Raw genomic sequence first — 26,558 nt, forward strand, 5'->3', positions numbered from 1 at the left:
CCCTAGCTACTGTCCAGAGTGGGAAGCTAAGCACTGTTGCATGCTGCCATCTAGTGAGGAGATAATGAAAGATTTGAAGAAAGCCATAAGTTGAAATATTTAGTTTTTAAATAACTGTATGAATTAATTAAAAAAAACTTGTACAATATTAAATCGTAACTTATTTGTTCGAACAACACATCAACTGTTGGAAGCTCAGTGAGACTGAGTCCTGTCTTTAGTCTGCATTAAGATATAAACAGACACCCTGGAGCACCCATCGGGAGATGTCAATGGTGGTGAACAGGTCGGCCTCAAACACCAACCCCACACCCATCGCATTCCTCCGCAAGGACGTAGTGTACACTGGTGTTCGTAGCGTATCCTGTGGTAAAGAAACATAGAAAAAAATAATCACAACATTCGGAAAAATGATAAAAATAGTGACCTTAAGTTTAGAATGGAGGCAAGAAGTTCCTGTGGTCCACACCTGTAACCTGAGTTGGCGTGCCTCTATTGGTATGACTTTGAGAATGGGCAGTTCAGTAACCAGAACCTTTGGTTTACTCCTCAGCAGGCAGCCCCTCTCCATGTCCCAATCTGCTCCCTCCAGATACAGGCCGGACACAAAACAGCCTGCAGGGAAAAAGAGGATCAGTCTTAACCTCAATTCTAATCACGCTGCAAAAGGATAAAAGTAATTTCCTTACCTTGTCCTGGTCTGTCACTGACTTCTTCCTCGCTGCGGTACTGAGTCACTTGTGTGTACAGGGTGGAAAGATCCAGAGGCCATCCATTTGTCCTGCATGAAGCTTGGACCATGGCAGTCAGGTAGGACTCTGGGATATGAAGTCCTGATAGCCACATTACCTTGGGCTCTCCCTCATCCACCTGATGGACACAAAGAACACAGACACAATTTGACTTAAATAATTATTCTCTTAAGGGGACTGTTGGGCCATGTTGGAGTAAGGTGCTCAACTGAGTGCCATTCGAGTTCCACAATAAAACAGAAAGCTACATAAAAGTGATTATCTGTAATGGAAGTGTCGGATCCTCACCCAGTGGCTGTACTGTTCATAACGCCTCCTGAAGTGGCTCATCCAGTTGCCAAGTGACTTGAGTGTATCAGGTGCCAACTTCTTCCACATGGCAGGAATGTGTCCATTAAAAAGGGACTGAGCGACTTCATCCAACTCACTGCTCATACCCACCTCGCCAGCCAAAGCCTGTGGGACAAGCGAATTAGATCAAATACTAACCTGTGGGAAGCACAATGACTCAACACCTGTCTGTTTGTGTTCTACACATCTTGTCTCACCCTCTGCAGCTCAGCCAGGGAGCGCTGCATGCTGAACACCAGTTTGTTGAAGCGCTCTAGTTCCTGAAGCAGCACCACTGACGTCGGGGAAATGTCCGTGCCAATCTTTTTACGAATCACGTCCATGTCGTATAACTGTGGAAGCCTACTCTGAATGTCCTGGGCCACCTGGCTGATGTATTGATCCCGACTGATGCCTCCACCAGACTCACCTGAGGCATACAAGAGTGAGAAAAGACAGTAAGAGAGACAGCAAACAGCCTTTAACAGTATGGAACAACTTCTTCTGGAAAATAATTGATGTTATGACAAGGGGACTCAGAGCTGGATGTTTGAGTTGGGAAAAAGACGAGAGAGATGACAGATGCCGAATCATACAATACCTGTCTGAGGCTGCAGGTATATTAGGTGGGTCCACATGTCTTTAGCTGCTTGTGTGTAGTATCCTATCTCTGCATTAGAATGAAGGCCCAACACCTCTGGCGTATTTGCCAATGTCAGCGTCTCAATCTCATCTGTAACACAACAGTGTAAATCTGTGAGTGGTGGCACAATATTCACTTCACCTTAAAGTAAGGGAATGAAATAAAGTGAAAATAACAACTGACCAACATATATTGTCTTGGGCCCGTTTGGAGGGATCTTGTAATCCACATCCTTGTTTTCAAAGAAGTGGAAGCGGCGGAAGGTGTAGAAGAGGAAATCTCCAAGGTACTCATCCATGTACACGCTCAGGATCCTGCGGTCAAAGCTATCTATGGCTCGTCCACCATACATGACCTATAAAAGATTACACACACATACTGAATTTATACAGCATCGGCTAGCAGGACAACACAGATATAATCTATTAAAACAAAAGTAATTTAGACTAACCTCCCCAATGAGGTATTTAAGACTTCCCCAGGGAATGTTGCTGTCTCCCTGGTTGTGAGACTTGGTCAGGTAGGTATTCATGATCTCCACACACACCTGTTGAGCAAAGTTACAATGTTATTAGAATGATATCAATAAGCAGAAACAAAAAAGAATCTAAACAAATCCATTCTCTCCAACACACTGTAAATGAATCTGTGGCACTTACAAAGAAATCAGAATCGTTGAATTCGTAGGAGACGTTCCAGCCAATCTTGCCGTACTTGCGTCTCTCTTGCACCACAGCATGGAAGAAGGCCAGCACATACAACAAGCTACGGAAGGCAGGGTGTGGGCATTGGGTCAAGGTCTCATTGGAGATTTTGGAGTACGTGGATCTCAAGTTGAGCTTGAGTCCATTGGGAGGCTCTGTCACCACCTACATGCATCATGAAATTCCATGTAAACACAGTGATTCATCTTTGAAATCTGTCTCTATAGTTATAGTATTTTCTTGATTAAGTATACCATGAAAACAGCAGTTTGAACAAATGATGTGATCTACAGCTTTTAAACTCTTTACACAAGAAATATCTATATTGACATATTGTACACTAATGTGTTCCTATTGATGTTTCCTTTTTTTAAATCTTATTTACGTGTCTATTTGTTCAAATAAAACCTGTTAAAGGAGAGTATCACCCTGCTGTATAGAAAACCAGTGTCTTTCCCATTACATAGAGTAAAACTATTTAAATTCAGCACCTATATGTGAAAATCCTGGGGCCAACTACTAGATCCTCAGAAGTTAACTCCACTGTCTACAAACACTCTGAAGAAAACACTACTGAAGGTAAAGGGACACTTTAGTTTGACCTTAAGTGACTTTTGCAGTATGCCAATGGGGAAATCCTGAATGGGGTTGGTGGTGATCCACAAGCGGAAGTTGGGATTGGGCTTGGTGATCCTCTCTAGGGACTTCTCTAGATCCTTCAGCCATTTCACCAGCAGGTGGCAATTCTGTAGCATCAACCACTGACCACGGGAGGCTGCATTCTCCAGCAACTGCAGTGCAACCTTTGTTAGAGGAACAGAAGATGATAACCCTTAACATCTTTGCTTTCTACACTTTCTTATTGGGACTGCTCCATATACATATTTAATTTGGCCACAGTTTCATAGCAGTGATATGTAAAACAGTGATTCAGTACCTTCTCTTGGCCTTGGCCCATAGCAAGGAACTTGAACTTGCTGCCTCCAAAGCCTGACCTGTCAGCTAGTTTCATCAGGTCACCGGCTGGGTCAGAGCCAGGACTCAAGGTGAAGATAATGGGGGAGGAAGGGGTACTCTGTTCATAGATTGCATCAAAGTTGATCACAGGCGGCTGGACATACCTGAGCAGAAAAACAAGATAACATGTGGAAACTCTTGATAAGTCTTTCTTATATCATATGTTCTGTTAACTTTATAAAATAATTGTTCATGGTCAGCCGCAACCACAGTGATGTAATTGTGGTGTATAAACATACAATGTATATACGTATACAGACACATATATACAGTGTGTGCGTTTATACAGAGACAGAGAGAAACAGACTCACTTCTTGCCCATAGTGACAGTGACGTAGTCGGTCACAGCTCTGTAGACTCTGTCCACACGGAAGCAGCGCAGCAACAGCAGCTTCTGAAAAGCTGACAGGCTCTCCTGATATTTCATGGGGAACGGAGCCTGTTCTGGTCCATCCAAGTCATACCACTGAGGTGGGGAAAAATAATGAGTTTTAAACAAGTAACCAATTAATCCAAACACCCGCAGTGAGACCTGTGTCACTATGTTCACTTACAGACTTCCAGTCAGCAGATTTTTTCTCCACGTCATCAGGCAGAGAACCAAACTGTTCAGGAAAGAGCTCTGCGAGTTTCACGATGTCTTCCCAGCCCTGGTCTTGGAGCCAGTCACAGGACTTTTTGCAGCTACTCTTTTCCAGGGATAGATTACCTTTACACAGGTGACGGAAAAACGTTAAAACATTGTCTTTGAACATTGGGTGCATACACATGTTTGTGTCTCTGAGCTCAACTTCTCTGGATATCTCACCCTTGATGAAGAACTCAAGCTCATCCTGAAGTGCTCTTCCTTCTGCCTGCTCGATCTTGATGGTCATGTTGAAGGAAAATAGCAGCTTGTGTCTCTCAAACAGACCTAAGGATGTGCGGTCAGGTTATAAAATAATGACAAACCGTGTGCTTTATCAATTGTTTCTGTAATTTTGTATCATTTCCAATTACTTTACCTGTGCAGCCATAGTTATAAACACTGTATGTCAGAGTATTTATGATGTTCTTCAGTCTTCGGGGCAGAACAGAGTCTGGCAGAGATTTGCGCAGTGAAAAGTCAAACAGTTCCAGGTAGGAGGCCAGAGAGTACTGGTACATGGTGTTCACCAGAGCCATTTCTGTCAGCACAAAGAACAGGATAGCACCACGCTTGGCTGCTGGTCGGTAGCCGTCTCTGAGTTTATCAACGTCCACAGATGTCTTCACAGCCAACTGGAGTTTCTCAAATACCTGAAAATCACAACATCAGATAAAGAAATTAAATAAGATGAATGAACTCAGTTAATTTAATGGACTCAGTGAATTTGCTGTTGTTCATTCCATTGTTTGCTGGCCGAGCCAATCTCTGCTTACAGAGACCCAATGCAACCATATTTCTTATGTCCTTGACCTTTGATCAATCATCTCCATCCATGTGTTGTTGAGTTACTATGTACATACACAGAAAGGAGGGAAAATAATACCCTGTTGTGTGAATATGCCGGATCTTAGGGTAAATATTTAAGTAAATGACAAATAACGACAGATAACTGGCCAAACTGACCTCACTGGCTTTTGACTTTGTTTTCTCCAGTGTGCAAACCAGCTCAGTGTTATCCAGTATGTTGCCTGTACACAGGGACAGCTCTCTGAGCAGGGAGTCCCCAAGGTTTTTCAGCAGCTTCTTATTGTTGCTTGTTTCCTGGATCAAACTCTCACGCTGCTCCTCCAGCTCCTTTTTCTCAAAGCCCATGATTACACTCAGCAGCTGGTCCTCCAGACCCTTCAGGGTCACTACATGAAACACAGACAGATCCAGGGACACTTAGACCTGCTGTTTACATCTTAAAGACAAAAACTATGGTTACTATTCCAAAGGATCTTACCAGTATAGTTAATGACCATAGCTTTTCCAAACACTGATGGGTTATATTTGGGGTTTGCCAGTTTGGTGTTGAGATAAAGTTTAAAGTTGGGATCATAGTCCACTTCCTTGTCACCAAGCATGATGACCTGTCTGCCCTCTGCTCCTTTGACATTCTTCTCCAGGACATTGTCGATCACAGGGTCAATGTACTCGTCCACATCTTGGAAAAGGAATGGGAAACCATATTTGACGGCCATCTCTAGCTGCTTCAGGAAGTCTGGATCATTGAAAGATGAGATCTGGGAAAAATAGGATCACAGTGTCAGGACCAAATGCTGGGATTCTTTCCAAACTGCTGACTCGTGGGCTGTCAGCTTAGGAAACTTGTCTAAAGTCACTCTTGGACTTGCTAGTAGTAATAAGACAAAACTTGTTTTTGCATTAAATCTTTTGTACTTTGAGTTTGTTCTTTTCTTCTTTCTTCTTGATCCAGGAGAGGGCTTGCTGTTGAGGATCAATACACAGGGGAAATCGGCTCCCTCTGGTTGTGAGTATCCCGTTCTGCACTGACAGCTCATCTGGAGGCAAGCCCTCAGATCCCCATCTGTAGTATCATACAGGGTTTATATGAAACATACACACTTAACCCACAGCACCCGTAATTTGAATCAAGAATAGTTCAATAAAGACAAATACACCACAAAACAATTTAAGTTTCAAGTTGCAAAACCTATAATGAGCAAACGATCTAATTCTCACCTGCTGATTTCTACTTCATCAGTAAGAAGACTTTCCACTTTGAAAGGCTGACTCAAGGGGATGCCTCTCTCTTCCACATCCTTAACCCATACTTGGTAAACCATCTCATTCCTGAAGTCCCAGCTGAAAGCGCCTTCATAGCTCAGGAAAGCAGCAGAGATCAGACAATCGCCAAGGAGACGCACGCGCCTCTGCTTCAACTCCTCTAAATCTTGCGTCCACCTGAGTGGGGATAGTAGAGAAGAGTGGGTTGTAAAGAGAGATAGGTAAAGAAACAAAGATATAGTGAGAGAGACATTTGAAAGAACCAGATAAGCAACTCTTAGCAGACTAAGTTAGTCTCATAGAGGCAAGTGTAACTTCCTTTGTTGCATCTTTTACAGTCTCACCGTTCATTCTCAGAGCTCAGGCCGGTGATGAGTTTGTCAGCTGATATCAGCCTCCTCTCCATGACTTCAGCCTCCTCCTGAAGCAGCTGTTTCTCCTCAATAGCAGCTTGATACTTATCTCCCAGAGCCTGCAACTCTCTCTGGATATTGCTGAGCTCACTCTGAATTATTTCGAGCACCTTCTTACTCTGAAAGAAGTTCTTCTCTAGAAGTGCCACCTAGAAATGTAATGGAAGAACCACTGTTTAGAGATTACGGAGTTCCTCCTTATGGAGCATGATGGAATACCCCTTTCAAACTTTGCTATACCTTCTCTCTCTTAGGTTTTATCTCCTTGGCGACCTCACAGAAACCCATGGTGGCCTCAACAAACTTGAGCATTCCTGAGCCAGCTCTACTGATAGCCTGCATCTCCTCAAAGGTTGTATGAAGGTTCTTCAGGAAGCCTGGTTAAACAAATTGGCAAAGATGGTGCAAAAAGTCACTAGTATTTGTTATTATTTGCAGTTTTTACGGTAATTTTCAATTGATCGTGAAACTGACTTACCTTTGACAGTCCTAAGCTGACCGTTACTTATGGAATCACAGTCCATCTCCATCAGTGAACGCAGGAAGTTAGCCTCTGACATCATCCCTTTAGCTGCCTGCCAACTGATCTCCTTGTGGCCACGCAGAACCAAAATGCACTCACAAACCATCTGCACCTGTTTGGGAGGCTTGGCAAAAGATCTGCAAGAGGAACCAGTGAGAAGGGTAGACAAAAAGAGATATAAATAGACGGTGGACGATTTTTGTCTGCAATTAAAGATCCTAGAATTATAATCAACTCCCTATACAGCATGTTTTGGGTTATCATCTATCTTCTTTACAAAGTTTTAGTATGAGTTACAAAGACCACTGTCCATCTATTCATTAATGATTATTGGTAGCTTTTTCCTCTATAGAATGAAACCAAGGAGGAGAGTTTACCTGATCTCTGTGACATCAGATTTTTCGAGGTCCTTAAGAGCGTTGCGGGCCGCCGCTAATGCTGGCAGAGCTTCAGCAAGGGAACTTTCAGCTTCTTTCTTCTCAACAGCGATCACTTTGTTTTGCTCTTCAATCTCTTCGGCTTTGTCTTCTGCCAACTTCTTTTTCTCCTCAGCTAAAAGGAGAAGTTATTGATAAGTGGTTTGTACCAGCTGTTTCTACTTTTGTTATTTTACAATGCACTGTTGTTCTGTTCAAACCATGAGATAAGAGATGTAGTCAGTCACTGACCTACAGTGGTGTTAGTGACAATCTCATTCAGCAGGGTTTCACAAGCTATTGACTTCTCAGCAAGGACCACCTTCTGGACTGCTAGCTTCACATTCAGCTCAGCTAGCTGCTCACTGGCCTCTTTTAGTTTATCCAGACCTCCCTCTAAGTGCTTGCACTGAGCTAAAAATGGAGAGAAAAAGTTAACAAGATAAAAGTGTCTCAATGATCACAAACATGCACATAAGGAACAAATCGTTTGACGTATTCCATCCTCTCACCCAGGATAAACTGGTCGTTTTCCTCCAAGAGTTTAGAGTAGGTGTTAATGAAGTCCAGGTAGTTCTTTGGAGTAACGTAGTTACTCCGCCTGAGTTTCTGCAGGAACAGCTTGCTGTAGTCCCCCACAGAAGAATGGACCATGCATACATGATCTATCACGTCTGCAGAGTGCACCTGAGGAATCATGGGACTCTCACCTGGAGAAAGAAAAAAAAGAAAGTGTCTTAAAAGACTGAAAATAAATATATCCGCACAAATGCATTTTTTAAAAGATGTGAGTATTATTACACACCAAGGAAAGACTGAGCAACTGCAAGTAATGCCTGTGGAGGCCATGGCAGGAACCAGTCTATCACAGTGTTGTTCATCAGTCCTGAGATAGAAAGGTAAATAAAGTTGGCGAAATAAAATCAGAAATTATATTACAATTAAGAGATTACTGACAAAATATTTCACCTGGGAAGTTCCTGCAGCGTGTCCTCAAGGTGTCTCCCACTGGGGACATGCCTAAAACAATGTGCAGGTTGTTGGCACTCTTGTTGACAAAGAACTGCCACAAACTTTCTTTTGAAGGACCTACTCCCATCTTAAGAGCCTCGTCGCGAAGCTGGTTGACAATTGAATCCTTCTCATCATCAGGAAACAATGCAGGAACGATGCCTGTTAGGACAGAGAATGTACTACAGCTGAAACTTTTAGGAAAGACTAATGTACTGTGAGCCAGAACATAAGAGCGAAACCAACCTGAAGTCAGCATGTTGTTGATGAGTTCCAAGAAGCCCTCCTCAGCAACATGGGAATCAGTAAAGAGGAACACTATCTTCTTATTCTCAATGCCGAGCTTCAAGTACAGTGTTTTTAGGTCTTCACGGAGGTTTGACTCACTGTATCCTCTGCTTAATATTATCTCAAATACCTGGGGAAAGAAAATTTCGAATATGGAATGCTTCAGATTACTTTACAGATACAGTTTAATGCTGGTTAACCCTTCAAACCCAAATCTTCCCATTGAGTTTCTCTTTTAAATGGCATGAAATAAATGACTGTTGTTTCCACACTTTGTCAAGCTTCACTGAAGCTATCACAGTACTAAGATCAATATTCTGAACTATGATATGACATTGTTAAGGCAGTCTACATTTCTCTTATGGCGTGGTGTCAAACATTTAGTGGGTAGGTGTTGATAAATATGTTTTTTTGCTGTGTAATTCTCCATCATTAGGAATCATTCAGCCTTTACCACACCCATCAAAGATTTTTTTTTACCTCACATCCAGCAGTAAAAGCAGCAAGCTTGGTCAGGGACTGCTTGCCAGAGCCCCCTACGCCGACAAGAAGAGCATGGCCTAAATCGACACGGATGATGCGGTGCACCCGGGTAAGATGTTCCAGAGCATCATCAAACAGAACTAGATTCATTCTCGACTTGTTCTCATTATATTCCTCTAAAATTTCCTGCAGACAGAGAAAAAACAGTGTTTTTTCAGTAAATCATCCATCCATCAATTATAATATTCATCCCTCAAAGGGCTGGAGCCAATCTTTGCTTACAGAGACCCAATATTACTTGTGGAGTTAACTTTGAGAAAATGTTTTTGCAACCATATTTCTTATGTCCTTGACCTTTGATCGATCAGCTCCATTCATGTGTTGTTGAGTTATTTTGTACACACGCAGAAAGTAGTGAAAATAATACCCTGTTTGTGTGAATATGTCTGCTCTCAGGGTAAATGTGGGAGTTAATGACAAATAACTGTCATAATGTACTTTTGCAGTATGCTATTACAAGTTGGCAATACCTGAAACAGGGCTTTCGAAGCATCATAGTCATGAATGTCCTCATAGACTCTCGGTTCAGTCTCACTGAGGGCTGTCTTGTAGTCTCCAAAAAAAATTGGGTCCTTGATGACGGCTTCAAAATCGGACTTAAAATGCTCCTCAACCAGCTTCTTTATGTGGCCTTGTACCTGATAGCAAAAACACACATTTGATACATTAAATGAAACACTACACTATTTTTATACAAGAGAAATTAAACCAGGAGGAACAATTACACGTGTTAGACTAAGTGTTATGATATATTATCGATTATTACCAAGGCTTTGTCAGTCTCATCAATGAGTCTGTCATGAAAGATTCTCAGGCACTCGTTCCTCCAAACTCGCACAAACTGAGTGACAGTCAAAAACCTGTAAAGCACAGATATTTTGAAACACAGCCCTTTTACTGCAGAGTGATAATCTATTTAGTGTTAAGTGAGTGAATGTTCTTGATCAGACCTGTCTGGTTTGGTAAGCGTTAGTCCATTGTAGACCCGTGACAGGTCCCTCAGGTTGAAGATGTAGTGGAACTTTGACGGAGTGGGAGGCAGATCTTTGATGATGCTGTTGTAAAGTTCCAGTGTGCAGAACGTGACTTTGTCACACACCTTCTGTATGGCCTCCTCAAACAGCTAAAATATTAAATCAAGTTTATTAAATTTGAGTGATTATGTTTTCACGATTGAGATTCAGATTTTGTATTGATCCATGTGGGAAAGAGAGACTTACTCTGGTGTGGCCTTTGAGAATAGAAGCATATATAAGGTTGAGTGACTCCACTGCAGGGAAGGGGATGCTGAAGACACTGAAGAGTGAGATGAAGCGAGGATCCACCTCGTTCCTCCCACCCCCTGCTTTTCCCATGGAAGCAACAAAGCCAAGGTCTTTCAGGAGTTTGTAGTTTAGCTGATTCCCTCGGTCATACATGCCTCCTCGATCCAATAACAGCTTCAGAAGTGCGATTGGCTGCTGTGTGTTATAATTATCCACCTGGATGAGCATATAGAATATTAGAGTAATGTTGATCATATGAGTGCTGTCATTCTGCAACGCAGAAGAGATAAAAGACTTTGTTGAATGCTTAAAGCAGGAACCTTTGGCATATTCATGTCATCCATAAAGATCAGCAGTCTCTTTCCCACAGGAGGCCCGTAGATCTCTTTGGTCCTTTTCTCCACGCTGGCCTCTAGGTTCCTCTGCACGTCCATTGAAGTCGTTCTGGATGAGAAGTTGATGATCAGAGTAATCTAGAAACAGACAGGAAGACAACAGTTTAACCTCAAATATGATGACATTGGATGAAAAGTTTGGACAGCAAAAGTACCTTTTTGTCTGAATTGAGGTTCTTGAGGAAGTTATGAATGGTTGCAGTCTTAGAAGTGCCAGACTCGCCAACCAGAAGCACTGGCCTTTTTATTTTCACCATCTGTTCCAGGATCCAGCTGGCCCTTGTGGTGTCGACAGTTGGCACTAAAACAAAGGTGGAGAGGGAGGAAATCAAAGTGGAGGAATTTAAATCAATATTCATGTGTGCTGGAAGCTTGATTTGTCCTCAGAATTTATCTTTACCTAGTATATCAGAAAATTTCATTTCAGGGTTGTGAATGTATTTGATGACCAGGGAACTCCAGGGAACCCACTTCTCCTCTGTGCCATCAAAATGGAAATCATACAACGTCTGCAGGTATCCTGTATGGATGGAGAAATGTTCTCATTAATAATAGGACACAATATAACCCACACATAGAATAAATCTGTCAAAAAGCTAAACTTTCACCGTGATATTAATTGATTGAAACTAAAACCATAAATAAATCATTTAAATTGAATTTCAAAAGTGACGTTTATGACATGCAAGGATATTTGTATAATCTCATATTATAGGTACTCAACTCTTAACCCTGTTCTCTCGTATAAAATAAGACATGTAACCCACAATCAAACGATTCCTAAAAGGGTATATTTAAATTCATAATCTTGATGATGCCTGCTAACTTCATAATCATCTACACAAAAATCCTTTCTTCTTACCTGGGATCTCACCAGGTCCTGCCAGGGTTTTCTCGTCGTGTACGACAGTTAAGCAGGAAATTGTCCTGATTAACTCATCAAACTTGATCCTGCCACTCTCCAGCAATGTGGCCCCAAGTGAGCAGTACAGAGCTTCCAGGAAGTAACACTCCAGGACTTCACCTCTGCTGCCTTCACTCTCAAGCAGTGCATCCAGTGTCAAGCACAGCTGAGTCACCTGGACATACCACCAAAACAGGCACAGTCAATGTAAGTAGTCTGAAGATGTGAATAAACTGATCTTCATTCAATTCTTTAATTACAACACAGGTACTGGAGTGAGATAGAAGGAGATTAACCCACCATGTTTAGATCTGTCTGTGGGACGACAGTCTTCAGTTTCTCGCCTTGTTTCCCATCAACAATCCCATCCACAATCATTTCAATGCAGCCATGCACATATTTCTCAAACAGTTTGTTTAGAACTTCTTGTTCCTAGAAAAGAAAAAAGGACAGTGTGAGATTTTATCAAATTACAAACAAGAAAAACTATTATGTAGTGCTAATTTGTTACCAAACCTTTTCCGGTCTGTTGTTCAGCCATCTCTGCCAGTAAGGTGTGTATCGCAGGTTTTTAGGGTCAACATAAACCATTCCACAGCGGGAAACAGTAGCAGGGGAAGCGAATTGCAAATCTCCCACCTGTAATGGTAGAGTTTTCTTATAATTTAAACATTGACATTTGGGAGAGGAACTGTGCTGACAGCAGTCTTGAATTTTAGACAAACCTCGAAGAGCAGAGCGCAGTGATTCTGTAAACGGATCCGTTCTCCATTGGCCAGCGTGAGGAGCTTGTTGTCATCCATCACTGAGTTCATATTCTCAACCCACAGAGCATCCACATCACCGTCAAACAGGATGTACCTGTGAGTCAAAGCTTATGTCAGTTTGTTATGTCGCAGGAATTATCTCTTCCCTCAATTTATGTATGAAAAAACTATATCAGATCATGAATAAGTCAGTTCTTAATCAGCTGTTTTTTTACCTTCGCTCTTCTTTGTTAGTGGGTTTGTTGATGTCACGAAAGATGTTGGATAAGATCCCATCTGTCCAGTCTCGAGTTTCAGGATCCAGAATACCGTAAAGTTCAATGACACTCATGGCTTTAGGGTTCAGTGGATACATCTTTGTTTGTAATCCCAGTCTAACGATGAGATATAATAAAGGTTAAAAAATGATATTTTCCACATGAAATATCAGGAAGGTGGCACAAAGGTAGGTGATGTAAATTGACACTGACTTGGTCTGAGCTTGACATAATGTGCTGATGACAACTGATTTCCCTCCCCCTGTAGGTCCCACAATCATAGTAGTGTGTCTGGTCATCATTGTCTCATAGATCTGCACCACTTTATCCACCTGAAACCATAAAGAACAGGGCATAACGACATTTAATAACTCATAGGCTAGAACTAAATATTTATTACTGATATGTAGAAGTCTAACTTGTGTATCTAAAATAACTAAATATAAAACTTAGATCAGACACCTGATTAGATATTATGACGTATTTGCTTTCATGCAGAATGTGTTCCACAGCGTCGTTCAAGCTGGGATAGCAAACACGAGGGCAATCCAGCTGAGGGAACAGGTCTGAGATCAGCCCAAGAAAAAGAGGCACGTCCTCAAACACAAACTTTGGAAGGTTCATGTCCCGGAGAGCACGCATCAACACCACATCCTGCAGAGTGGACATGGAATCTTCGTCATAAAATATCATAGAAAATATTGCAGTCGGTAATCTAAACAAATGCTCAGAATTCTCCCAACATCAATCAAATATCATTCTACACCTGTAGAATTACAAATAATTCTCTTTTTTCACAATGAATTTAAATCCAAAGTAGAAAATTTCTTTTCAGTCTATGAAAATTAAATAAAAATTGACTTTGGTCTCTACCTCATAGATCTCTGGCGAGTCTCTCTTCAGCTCCCCTGCCATCACTAGGACAGACTTCAGAGCTCGAAGACCAAAATCATAATGAGACTGCTTGGAAAGCTGTTCACGAGCTAACTTATACAGAACTGTCATCTTCTTTGCCAGCACCTGAATTGAAATGTACAAGTGTAGGTAAACAGTTTAGAGTTTCAGATTCATCTATGTTTACAGTAAATGAAAAATGTTGTACATTATATAGACATCACTTATACATGGAGGTATACTGTGTAAATTGCTCAGGATGAGAGCATCACATAAATCACATTTTTGTGTGTGTCCATCACCTTGGCCATTAGGAAGCCCTCAGAGAAGAGCATTATCTCACAGATCAGCTGCAAGTCAGGCACAATGACCACCACAGGTCTGAAGAGGGCTTTCACTGATTCTGGCAGCTCTGTGCGTCCTGCATAGCCTGGGTTCATGGTGATGAAAATCCCCATGCGACCATCCAGGCTGATCTCCTGCCCTTCAAACTGATGTGCAGAGGAAGAATGTGAGAAGAAAGTGGTGAAATAAATCCCTCTAATCTCTTATATGATTAAACTTGTAGGAAAAATGGAATAATGCATTCCTGGCTCTGTGTAGCTACAATAGCCTTACCTGAAATCTTTTAAGGTGCAGAATGAGAGCATTGCGAATGGTCTGGATTTGGGAGGAGATGACTGACAACACAGAGGCATCGATACGATTGAACTCATCGAAGCAGCCCCAGGCTCCACACTGGGCAAGGCCAGACAATATCTTACCCACAGCCTGAATGGAAAGACAGAGATGAAGGGAAAAATAAAAGGGTCACAAACTATAATATACAGTATGTGTGGGTTTTTCTTTGTGTAATTTGTTTTTATTAAGCACTACATTATTAAGACCTAGTTTTCCAGACCTCACTGAGAAGTGCATAAGATCACATGTCTGCTCATTATAGATACCCACTCTTAATCAGGGAGTGTGGTTGCATTTTTACATGAGACATAAATAGGAGAGTATGTTTTATAATTTAAGATATTGGCTCATCTTTTGGTATAAAGCTATGTCTTAAAGGAAAATTAGAATGTAAACTATTTGTTGCCCTTTGTCACAGAACAGGTTAACTGTATTTATTAGATATCATTAGATAAGTGGTGGCTTCTTACCATGTAGTCCATGCCCTCACCACAGTTTGTAACCACACAGAGCAGACCTAGAGCCTTGGCCAGATCTTTGGTGGACTCTGTCTTCCCTGTACCAGCTGGTCCAGCAGGAGCTCCACCCAGGTACATGGAGAGAGCCTACATCACAAACACACACACACACACATCATGGCGTCAAACACCAGCTGACAGAACAATTTACATATGTCTGTTTGTTCATTATATATTATTTGTTTTGTTGGTACAAACATGCAGAAGTTCTCAGACCTGGGTGAGGGTGAGGTAGATCCTGTCTGTCAGCGGGGTTATAACCAATCGCCCATTCAGTCCCATGTATTCGTACCCGTAGGAGAAAGAAGCGCTGCACTGACGTACAAACAGGTCGTCTTGTTCCTGCACCCAGTAGAATCTTAGCTGGCTTTCCCACTCAAACTCTCTTGCATCCATTATACTGTAGAGAAATGTTTTTTATTAATACATTATTTATATTGTCATATACAATAAATAAAAAAGTGGGAAAGGTTTACCTGTTAAGAACAAAGCTGTCCACAATGTCTCTTGCATGTACGTTGATGATGAGCACAGAGTTGAACTTCCGTCTGTCATTTTTATTCATAGGTTGTGTGATACGTGCTACTAGCTCGTCAATCTGCTGGTGCATTTTCTTTGCATAGTTCTTCAGTGCACGTTTCTCTCCTTTCTTGACATTTTTAAAGACGTCCTCTACCTCCCAGGTCCACCACACTTGATTGACAGCCAGCACCACCATGCCCTGGTACAGAAGCATCCAATCCACCCTGAGAAACACGGGAATGACAGATACACTGAAGCTCATTCGCACACAAAAAAATTATCACAGCACAACAATTTAAATAGAACTTTAACTCATACACATGAACACAAGAACACCTGGACATGCAAACTGAAGGAGGCAGAGATCAAACCTGAAACCCTCTGATTAGGGGATAACCAAATCTCACCCACCCTCCTGAGCCACAGTCTCCTATACACACCTGCTCGTGTCTATACAGTAGTAGAAGATTGCTTCTTTTGTAATCAGTCTATTGGTCCTCCTCATCTCCAGTAGTACGCCTGTCATCCATTCTTCCACTCTGCCCTCCACTGGGACAGGTTTCCTCAGCTCCATCACCTCCCCCTCAGCAGACACCAGGGCTCCAACCACTGTCTCACCGTGGCTGTCCACTTCAAACCTCAGGGATACTATGTTGTCATACATCTTGTGGACCAAAGAAAAGAACAAATTGAGGAAGGCCTTTTACCCACATGGAAAGCATTATTATACTCCCTACTTTGAAGGAATAGGTTTAGTGTCTTGAGGATAATACCTTGATAATGTGCTCCTGGACACAGTCATGGTCGCTACTCCCCAGAATGCTGAGCAGTTCATCATCAGAGATGAAGAAGAAGCGAGGAAACACGTTCCGCTTGGAGTCCAGGTAGTCACTGAGACTCTTCTGGCACCTCTCCAGACCTTCACTCAGGGCCTGCAGGTCTGTTAGCCGGTTGGGAACCAGGCAGCACCGTTTAATGTTTGGCCTCTTCACTGTGTCACTCATTATCTAGACAAGAAATGAAGAAAATTATATTATTTTGAGATGGTTAGTAACATACTACTCTGCTTTCAGCAGGCTTATATTCTGACAACACTCACTTCTTTAAACTTTTTGTCAATGTTGTCAAATTTCTTGGCTTCTTCTGGTAACTGCGAGCGGATATCTCCTCCAATGAATATGCTCTCCAGGTACATCCATTTTCGTTGTACCAACAACAATACCTGTGCAAGAAATATTGTTTGAGTCAGGATTTTATGTATTAGCTAAAAAGTGAAGAAAGATGTGGTCGCTCTCCCTGACCTCTATGGTCTCACAAATGAGGGACAGGTTTTTTTCCCATTGTTGTATGGTGCCAAGGAAGTGTCCAACAAATCGGCTGCCTGCCATGCTCTGTAAGTTCATGGCATCGTTTTCCAAGCTCAGCAGGATCTCGTCCACTGCACCCAGAATAGACCCACGTTCCTCAGTCCCTTTGAAATAGGGCAGAACACTGAACTTCATGCTTTCCCAGGTCTCCACCACCTCCTTCACTCCCTGGAAGCACACACACAACAGATTGAGAATACATCTTAATGATTTTACTGATGAACTGATAGCAACTGATCCCTGACTCCTGCTAGAAGTCATTCACCAAGACAAATGATTACCTTCTCAATACTGAGCTCTTTCACAGCAGAGGTGACAATGTCCCCTATAACATTAACATGTTTATGCAACTCCATAGCAAACATGTTCTCCAAAGTGAAAGTGCCAGGGTTCATCTCAAAATTAGTGCCGGTCCTTTCCATCAGTTCCTTCCAGTGTCTGAGGCCCAAAACATAAAAACACATTGGTTTATATCCTATTCAAAATATATCATCAATATTTCAATGGCAGTTTGTTTTCTGAAGACGGACCTGTCTCTGATGGCCTCATTCTTCAAATCCAGCAGAAGAGGCAGTGACTCTCTGAACTCCTTCATGTGTCCTTCAAGGAAAGAGGCCACAGATAACGCCCTCACATCTTTGGGCAGCTGCATCAGGTTTTTGATGAAACCCTCAATGCCATCCTGGAGCAGCTGGATGTTTAAATCCACCCACAAGGTCTGAGACCACTGTGTCTTTGCATCCTAGAAGATTTCAGGGCAAACATTTTACACATTTGACCAGAATTGTGACCCAATATGTAAATTGAATTTCTAAAAGCCAACACATCCCACCTTCTGAGCTTTATAAACATCATATATTTGTCTCAAGCCTTTCATATCCTTCTGCATGGTGATAACCTCTGGGTATACAGTGATTGGTAGGTCCAACAGCTTCTCAGCATTAGTTAGCTCCTGGCGTCCTCCCAATACCTTGTCAAGCTCTGCCTCATATACTACCATAACGCTCAATCCTGCAAGGACAAAAGGAGAGAGTTAGGGTTAAAACCCTGAACTTCAGTTAAATCTGGGGAATCACACAAACAAACACTTTAAGTACCTTTGTCCAAATCAACTCCGACAGCTTGAGGACCATGCATATTGAAGCTCTCAGCAAAGATCGACAAGTCCTGTGTAAACTCTTCCATCTTCTCCTTTGTAGTCTGTGGACAAAAAAAGGAAGAAAACCATACATGTAAATCTATTAATTAATATCTATTAATTTAAATTTTCTGTTCAAGTAGAATGTTTCTTACCTGAGTAAATGATTTCTTGACATCTGTCAAATTTCGATCCACTTGTCTGGCTTCTTTAAAAAGGTCACTCCACATCTGGTCAATACCGACCTCCAGCTCATGTTCATCGTCTTCAACCTATGCACAGAATTTAGCGTATGAGACGTTCAGCAAGGGAAACAACTTGTGTTTTCATGGGATAATAATTTAACATACAGTACCTCCACTTTGTACATTGCCAGTGTTCTGTATCTTTCCTTGATATCCCTGAATCTCAGCTCGACCTCCAGAGACATGTCCCTGATGCCTGAGATTGTAGCAAGGACAGACTTCAGGTCTTCAAAGGTTTCAGGACTTTGTTTCAGCTTCGCAGAGAGTTGCTTTCGTAGAAAACAACAATAAAGATTGCTGACATCAAAATCAAAGACTATTTACATTAAAAACACATGCATAAACTGTGAAGGGTGATTCAGTACCAAGAGTTCATCTCTCAAGTTGAAGAGATCCTCTTTGGCAGTATTGTTGAGCTGGCTCCCAAGTGAACTGATCCTGGACTCAACAGTCTTCTGCACAGTATGAACCAGAGGCTCCAGGTTTAGATGGATGACGTGGTCAGTCTTAAATAGTGGTTCCAACATAACCTCCTGACTGATATGAGAAAGGAACTGAAGCTTGTCATCATACATGACAAAGGAGGGTTTTCTTGCTGCAAATGTCTCATTGACCATGAATTTCTTCTTTTCCCAAAGAGGCAGATAGCGTTTCCAGTGGCTCAGGTACTGATACATAGAGAGGAGCAGCTGCTGGACATTCTGGGAGACTGTCATGGCACTTTCATTTATCTGTGGATCCTGACACACATCGCTGTAGAAGTTAAATGTCACCAGTTCATCTTCACGTTCCACACGTTGCGGAGGACACTCAATGCAGGTCCCATGCATCCAACGCACAAATTGCTGAAACACAAAATTTTGCCCGAATTAAGTCTAGCAGTATTAAAGCAAAACAATCAATTTTTAAAAAAATGTGAAACACTAAAGAATCATGATAATCACACCTTGGTGCTCTCTACACAGTCTCTGATGCTTTGCATGATCATCGAGTGGATTATTTTGCTTTGGGGCTGCAACACAATCTTTGGGGCAGACAGGATGGCATCAATTTGGAACAGGGTGGTACTTCCCATCAGTGAAGTGTTGAAGGCCTGAATGCTCCTGAATGTGAAGGTTATCAAGAGGGATGTTACAGAGGATGAGAGATAATGTATGCAATTCAAAAGAGCGTTGATAAAAACTGCTCACTAAATAGATGACTTCAAAAACATTGACTATTTGTATTTACCTCATCACCATCTTTACAAGGGAGTCGAACACTTTGCTTTCCCAGTGCTTGTAATAATCTGCCATACTTTTGGCTTTGCCACTGCTGCTTTGCATGATCAAGTGTTCTGTTTTAGTGATGAGGGGTCCAATATCAGCATACTTCCTACTCAGCAAATGCACAGTTTTTGCCCGCTCTTGCTCAATATGTTCACAGAACTCCTTGATGCCTTGGAAAAAAAACACATGCATTATGTCAATCAAAATAAGTTTGAATGATTTCAATCAAAAGATAATATTTCATGTTCTTTTACCTGGCAAATTGTTAGATTTATCCGGGACTGAACATTTAAGCAGGTTGGTCATCGCCATAGACTGCAGCTTGGAATCAATGTCTCTCTCATTGTTCTGAATCTGATTGACAACAGACTCAAACTTAGTGACAGCCTGGAGAGCTTGTTTGATGAATTCAGGAACACCTAAAAGCAATTGACACATATTATCTGAAGTATTCATTTCATCTGACCACAAATGTGCATAAATAAGCGTTAAAGGGATTAAACATTTCTATGTGTGTATGCAACGTACCCAAGGAACTCCACTTGAGTCTTTTGCACCCAAAATCCATCACTTGTTTGACCTCACTGGTCTCTTGAGCCAACATGGTGAACTGTGCCTCACTCAGGCTGTCCATCACAGAGTGGTAGCAGTTGACAATTTTTTTCAGATCATTAACATACCTAGGTACAAGGATGGAAAAGGCAATTGACTGTGTTTGTTGTTTGGAAATAAACTATGCTCTCAGTTACAGAGAGTTTTTTTTATTTTTTACCAGGATTACACCCATTGACTCCTGGAGGACTCACACACACTTTTTGAGAGATTTTTTGAATTTCTCCAGATGAAAAAAAGGAGGACTATTATCCGTGAGTAGTAGCTATTGTGTTGGTATATTTAAGGGGACTGTAAGGTTTGCACTACACTGAGTGCCACTCAAGTTACCTGAAGAATGTGTGCCACTGTAGAGTGACATTTTGAGCTAGATTTGGTAAAGAAAAGCCCATTAACTCCATGTGTTTTGTCTCGGAAATGATTTCCCTGATCTCTGGAGAAAAGTTCACATGGTATTGCACATCCCTCCGAAATTTTCCTTCCTTTGGGGGGACATCCTTAGAGACAGCCTGAGAATTCGAATTAGAAATGAGGAGTGTGAGACATTAGTGTATATATATTTTTCACAATACACAGCACGGGTCACAACTTAATAAAAAAGCAAGAGATAAATACCAATTCTGCTGGGATTTGGTTTGGAGAGGTAATCATGACCAACAGAGCTTTTTTCATTAGCAATGGCAATTTGTGTTCTGTCTCTGCCAGCCAGTGCTCATACTTCTTCAGCTCATAGTCCCTGAACTGCATTGCCATTTGCACATACTTTTTCTTGGCCTGAGCAGAATGCAGCAAAAGTCAATCAAAGGGTTTCAAAAACATTTTGGCGTTTGTCACCTTGCAACAGTCAAGTAACTCACAACTTTGCTCTGTGTACTCTCCAGCGTCTCTGGATGCTCCAGGAAGGTAAGGATGGTGTGTTTGATGCGGTACAAAAGAGATCGGACCCAGCTGATGGCTCCTGCCACAGGAGGCTCATCCATATTTAGCGGTGGTTTATCCTTGTTTGCCTTAAAGATTTCATGTATGTTGTCCACCTACAACAAAGACAAAAAGACATTGATTAATCTCTTCAAAACTATACCAATAGTTTATTTTTAGTTGCACTGAAACTTCCAGGTTTTATTTTCATTAATAAACTGAACCTGGATCTGTTACACTTATATAAGATACATGTCATAGTTAATAACTAAATTTTGTTTGTAGCAATGAGGTGTAATGCTGCAAGTTATTAAGGTTTGAATCCTTCGTGGATTTAGTCACTTTGCACAACAGCTGCATGGACTAACTGCTCCTCATTTCTAATGATCTGATATTATCACATATTATCACATGCAAGTTATTCAATCGCAATTTCATGGCAGAATACCTCTTTGCAATACTGAGCCAGTATGTCATTGAACTTTCTCATCAAATGTTTACTGATGACCTCTCTGGAGCGGATGTGCTTGAATTTCAGGAGCATGTCAAAGCCGGCAGCTGAAGAGCGAAGTGTCTTAAAAGACTGATCAATGAAGTTGATGGTCTCTCCCTCAATAGCCTACGCAGACATATGCAAACAAATAAATCAGCTTGATAGTTAACGGAATAAGACAAGCGCATTGATCCTGCTGTATTTAATTACACTCTTGATACAGAACATTTTCATGGCTTCTGCATACTAGATGCTAAACTCACATGAGATGTAGTGTCGAAGTCTTTCATGATGGTTTTCCAGCTGTTCTTCTTACACATGTTGAAAGGATTAAAATTGACCCCCTCAATGGGAAAAACTAGACCATCCACTGTGCACAGCACTTCATCGATGCGTTTGTAGTCACCAGTCACACTTTTCAACTCTGGACCAAAGATGTTATAGAACTCCTCCAAAACCTGCACCATACAAATCAAGGAGAACCATCAAAACTGAGGCGCTTTTTACACATTCAGCCATTCAGTTACTGAGTGAGGGGTAAGTATTTAAAGTTTATGATCACTCACCTGCAAAACATTGTTCAGATCCAGGCAGATGGAAGCCATGTAGTCAGTTCTCTCAAACAGTCTCTTGCGGTCAAACTCCCATCTCGGATCTCTTCCAGATTCTTCAATTTCAGCGCGCACCTCAAAGTAGGTCGACTTCCATCGGTCCAGAACCTGTTTAGCATCACACACCTTGGATTTGGCCACTTCCCTCTTATCTCTGTCCAGGGCACAGCACAATGTTGAGTTGTACTCCAAGTTCTAAACAAACTATTTTAGTAAAGGTTTCCCCCTGAAACCTCAATGATATTGAAATTAGGAAATATTGTATTGAAAAATGTATCTAAGATTCCATGTAAATTTAGTTGTATCCGTACATACCTGAACAATGTGTTGACATCAATTACTTGAGACACAAGTTCACACAGCTGCCAGGCAATACGCTCCATCAGAGGAACCATACGTTCATTTGTGTTATAGTGAGAAGAGATTATCCACACAATTTTCAGGCTGTCCATCAGATGAGGGATTGTCTCTAGGATCACAGCAAAATTCGCTCCAAAGGCCAGATTCTATGAAAGACAATGGTAAAATAAGATATAAAAGTTAGGGTGAGGATAGAAGATTTTTGTCATCAATATTTTTTTATTTCAAAACATTGTAGGCATTTTAGGTGTTTAATGTAAATACCATTAATGTTATTAGATTTGAAAAAAAATGTGATACTACATTTCTAAAATGTGCAGCTCACCATGAAGTGTCTTTCCAGCGTGCTGAGGAAACGTAAATTATCATCTGACTCAACACGGTATTTATTAAGTTCAGCAACTGTTCCTTCCAGGGTCTGAACGATGCCTGCATCTGCTTTGGTTATCACCTCCAGGATTTTCGCCACCATCGGCTGTTTGAGCTGCTTGAACAGAGCACTCAGGATGGAGGCACGCTCCTGCCAAAAAGTTATCTCAGCCATAGGGCCTGGTGCCTGGAGGAAAAAGGACAGACATTAATTTTTCAGGCTCAAGTTCAAGATAAAAGATAAAGACAAATACACAGAATCAAATTCATAGAGGCATAAAAAAACAGATTTCACATTGGTATATGGATATCACCCCCATGTATGTTTTCCTTGACCTAATAATTTCATTTTGAGCTGACAGGGATTTAATCCTGTAGGTATTAAATTAAACATTTCAGCAGCAATTACACGTGTAAATTCTGGTTTTGACCTCCGGTTTCTTAACTTCGATACCACCAAACCCGCCTGAGTTGAAAATCAGAATACAAGAGGAGTTTCAAACCTGTGGCTTTTTGTCCTGCTGCTCCTCAATTACAATGGTAATCTGAGTGTGCCAGTTCATTACACACTGCTCCAACTTCTCCACCATCTCTGGATTAGAAAGAAGCACATCCACCTCTGGCTGTAGGTCAAGATCCGGAATGTCCAGTGTGACCTCATCTGTGACTAACATGGTGATCTTTAGATGGAAATATTATCCAGTGGTATGAAAAAGTTTTAAAACTGAGCAGGTTGCATATATTTTAGTCGGTAATTTATCAAAGGCTTCCTAGACAATGTTCCACAGGATCAATCTGGAGTTGTGGCTGTGTCTTGGACTCCAGCTCTCCTAAATGATAAGGAGCCTTTGATCATGAAGTTGCTGTCCTCAAAGGAGCCTTTGATACATTGAAAATGTTATGTCATCTAGAGCTGGATTCCAAGACACACCCACTATTCCAGCTTGAACGGAACATAGTGAAGATCATCAGCATCTGAGATTTCAGACACTGAATCAATTTCCTCTTTATCTTCCTCATCCTGTTCTTCATGTAGCATCTCTATGACCCTTCAGCCGTAAGTCTGAAAGGACTGTGACCAGCCATACTTAAACTCTAGATAAAGAAAATCAAAAGCACAAGAATATTTTCAAATGCACATCAATCAGTCTATTTAAAATATACTGTTATATTTGTAGTTGTATTTTGTAAATTTAGCTATGGTTAGCTAACCAGAAAAGAAGGTAGCTAGCTAACAGTTAGTTTGTATTGTACATATTTCTCTTTCTCACTAGTAATGGATTATAAAATAAGACTTACATGCATCAGTTCTGCAAAAGCACCTGTGTGAAATGTATGGTAGATGTTCTGTAGTGTAAGCATACTTTACTGGTCACTGTTTTACCCCTGTGTGTAAAAGTGATGTAGAAATAATAAAATAAATATATGTTTGTTCATAAAGTAAGAAAGGAAAAAGGAAAATAATGAATTGTGTGATAAAAAAACAGATATTTTATTCATATTAAATGATAAAATACATTTACTTTAAAAATGTAGCAAATAAACAAAGGAAATGAATACAGTACATCCTCCATTCGATTTTGAAGCAGATAGAATTTTCACCGTTTAAATTTTTTGTTTCTATAAAATTTGAGGCATAAAAAAAAAGATTTCACATTGGTATATGGATCTAATAATTTCATTTCGACCAGACAGGGATTTAATCCTGATTATTAAATTAAACATTTCAGCATCAACTACATGTATAATTCAGGTCTTGAGCTCAAGTTTCTTAACTTCGATACCACAAAACTCACCTGAGTTGAAAATCTGAACACAAGAGGAGTCTCAAACCTGTGGCTTTTTTAGGTCTTGCTGCTCCTGAATTGAACTGGTAATCTGAGCGTGCCAGTTCAATACATACTGCTCCAACTTCTCCATCATCTCTGGATTAGAAAGAAGCAGATCCACCTCTGCTGTAGGTCAAGTTACGGGATGTCAAGTGTGACCTCATCAGTTACAAACATGGTGATCTTTAGATGTATTTATTATTAAATGGAATGAAAATAATTCTGATGACCGAAAGGACGAGATTGCGGGTACAAGCGGCCGAGATGAGTTTTCTCAGAAGGGTGGCTGGCGTCTCCCTTAGGGATAGGGTGAGAAGCTCAGCCATCCGTGAGGAACTCGGATTAGAGCCGCTGCTCCTTTACTTAGAAAGGAGTCAGCTGAGGTGGTTCGGGCATCTGGTAAGGATGCCCACTGGGCGCCTTCCTTGGGAGGTGTTTCAGGCACGTCCAGTGGGGAGGAGACCTCGGGGAAGACCCAGGACTAGGTGGAGAGATTATATCTCAACACTGGCCTGGGAACGCCTCGGGATCCCCCCGTCAGAGTTGGTCAATGTGGCCCGGGAAAGGGAAGTCTGGGGCCCCCTGCTTGAGCTGCTCCCCCCGCGACCCGACCCCGGATATGCGGACGAAAATGAGATGATGAGATGAGATGAAAATAATTTTTAAACTGAGCAGGTGTAGTATATCTAGGCTTCCTTACTATTCTGCAGATGTCAATAACCTTGATAATGAAAACCTAACAAGATGCAAAAGAGAAGAAGTTGAAGAACCCAGATATAAATAAAGAGTAGCTAAAGACAGATTTTTCATTTTGGTTGGTATCCTGACAAGAGTTTTCTGAGTAACCAAACCTCGGTGCCAACCATTAACCTATTACTGTTATCTCATACTAAAATCACATGTTGTGGATCATTCTATGTTTGAGGGATGTGTTTTTCCATACAACAGATGTGAACAACTGTTGTTGAAAAACAAATAATAACTCAAAAGAAAACCGATTGTTTTCAAAATCCCAGTTGCATTATATATTTGACACTCACACTTCAACAGTGATACTGATCCAGGACCAAAGTGCTCCTGTTATATACATTTGTAATATGAAAGACTATAAAGACTGTAATGATATGACAATTTAAAACTTAAGAGTTAAGCTTGCCAGGTACATTTTCCTGTATGAGTCATGAATGTAATCGGACAAGATAGAACCTTTTCAGAATACTGCAACACTTCCATCATGGCTCAACAACTGTAAGTCATATCAACAGACGTTCAACAGCGCATACACAGCGTCGTATAAGATATGAAAAGCCAGTTTGACACTCCCTTCTTAAAACTTCCATGTATTCAATTTTTTTCACTTAATTGAAATTTTTCATGCAAAATGAATTACATTAAGTTAAATACGTGATATACTGTGCACAAGGACATTTCATTATGTTCTCTCATTGCATCAAAAGTTGCTTTTATTCATTCTAATTTTTCAAGATCCCAATTTGAGATATACCTTTAAAAAATAAACTTTGATATGAACTGTCAGACAATCACATTATAAAGGGAAGGTGGCTTATTGATTTGAGACAAATCCTGTGTTATGTATACGATAATAAATTCACTTTGTGCTCAGTCTTTGGTGGACAGGTTTAAAGGAGGGACAAACTACCTGTGTGTTGTATTGCAAACCACAATACTCACTGGCATGTGCCAGGCTCAGACCCCATAGTCTTAGATGGGAGGCTGTGTTTGAGACGCATCCCAGGCAACACTCCGTAGTGTGGTTGGCCTGATGCAGGAACTCATCTTTAAGGCC

At 41.1% G+C, this 26,558-nt stretch overlaps 1 protein-coding gene across 1 annotated transcript; it reads right to left on the reverse strand.

Moving 5' to 3' along the window:
• LOC133933753 (dynein axonemal heavy chain 10-like) lies at nucleotides 1–23,596 on the reverse strand. Its single transcript, XM_062380968.1, has 73 exons — nucleotides 23,426–23,596; nucleotides 22,879–23,109; nucleotides 22,509–22,699; nucleotides 22,149–22,347; nucleotides 21,846–22,040; nucleotides 21,538–21,708; nucleotides 21,029–21,205; nucleotides 20,787–20,945; nucleotides 20,502–20,680; nucleotides 20,088–20,239; nucleotides 19,814–19,978; nucleotides 19,522–19,729; nucleotides 19,238–19,394; nucleotides 18,657–19,136; nucleotides 18,402–18,560; nucleotides 18,202–18,318; nucleotides 18,006–18,108; nucleotides 17,741–17,919; nucleotides 17,439–17,650; nucleotides 17,190–17,346; nucleotides 16,843–17,076; nucleotides 16,641–16,763; nucleotides 16,315–16,548; nucleotides 15,982–16,205; nucleotides 15,496–15,765; nucleotides 15,236–15,419; nucleotides 14,972–15,106; nucleotides 14,439–14,591; nucleotides 14,123–14,311; nucleotides 13,800–13,946; nucleotides 13,389–13,580; nucleotides 13,140–13,258; nucleotides 12,885–13,043; nucleotides 12,628–12,763; nucleotides 12,419–12,541; nucleotides 12,203–12,334; nucleotides 11,861–12,077; nucleotides 11,399–11,518; nucleotides 11,154–11,299; nucleotides 10,924–11,076; nucleotides 10,559–10,819; nucleotides 10,289–10,461; nucleotides 10,105–10,198; nucleotides 9,809–9,976; nucleotides 9,276–9,464; nucleotides 8,754–8,925; nucleotides 8,466–8,669; nucleotides 8,302–8,382; nucleotides 8,009–8,206; nucleotides 7,749–7,910; nucleotides 7,458–7,632; nucleotides 7,036–7,217; nucleotides 6,798–6,934; nucleotides 6,489–6,706; nucleotides 6,100–6,321; nucleotides 5,797–5,944; nucleotides 5,360–5,639; nucleotides 5,038–5,267; nucleotides 4,451–4,724; nucleotides 4,255–4,359; nucleotides 4,001–4,155; nucleotides 3,758–3,912; nucleotides 3,367–3,550; nucleotides 3,032–3,232; nucleotides 2,385–2,594; nucleotides 2,177–2,272; nucleotides 1,909–2,080; nucleotides 1,684–1,815; nucleotides 1,301–1,512; nucleotides 1,041–1,208; nucleotides 690–870; nucleotides 470–615; nucleotides 1–364 (listed from the first exon to the last, which is right to left on the reverse strand). The coding sequence occupies exons 1-73, from the start codon at nucleotides 23,594–23,596 to the stop codon at nucleotides 218–220; spliced, it is 12,984 nt and encodes a 4,327-aa protein (XP_062236952.1). The 3' UTR covers nucleotides 1–217.
• Nucleotides 23,597–26,558: the final 2,962 nt, after the last annotated feature.

Source organism: Platichthys flesus, chromosome 3 (assembly GCF_949316205.1).
Source record: "Platichthys flesus chromosome 3, fPlaFle2.1, whole genome shotgun sequence".
In the NCBI taxonomy this organism is placed as follows: Eukaryota; Metazoa; Chordata; class Actinopteri; order Pleuronectiformes; family Pleuronectidae; genus Platichthys; species Platichthys flesus.

Bases quoted from the DNA above. Each gene is read 5' to 3' on its own strand.
- LOC133933753 (XM_062380968.1), bottom strand. From the start codon at position 23,596: ATGTTAGTCACAGATGAGGTCACACTGGACATTCCGGATCTTGACCTA. The intron at 17,077-17,189 runs GTAATCATTTGT...GTGTGCTTCCAG, and splicing joins AAGAGCTCAGTATTGAGAAG to GGAGTGAAGGAGGTGGTGGA. The intron at 7,218-7,457 runs GTAAACTCTCCT...TTCCTCTTGCAG, and splicing joins TCTGATGTCACAGAGATCAG to ATCTTTTGCCAAGCCTCCCA.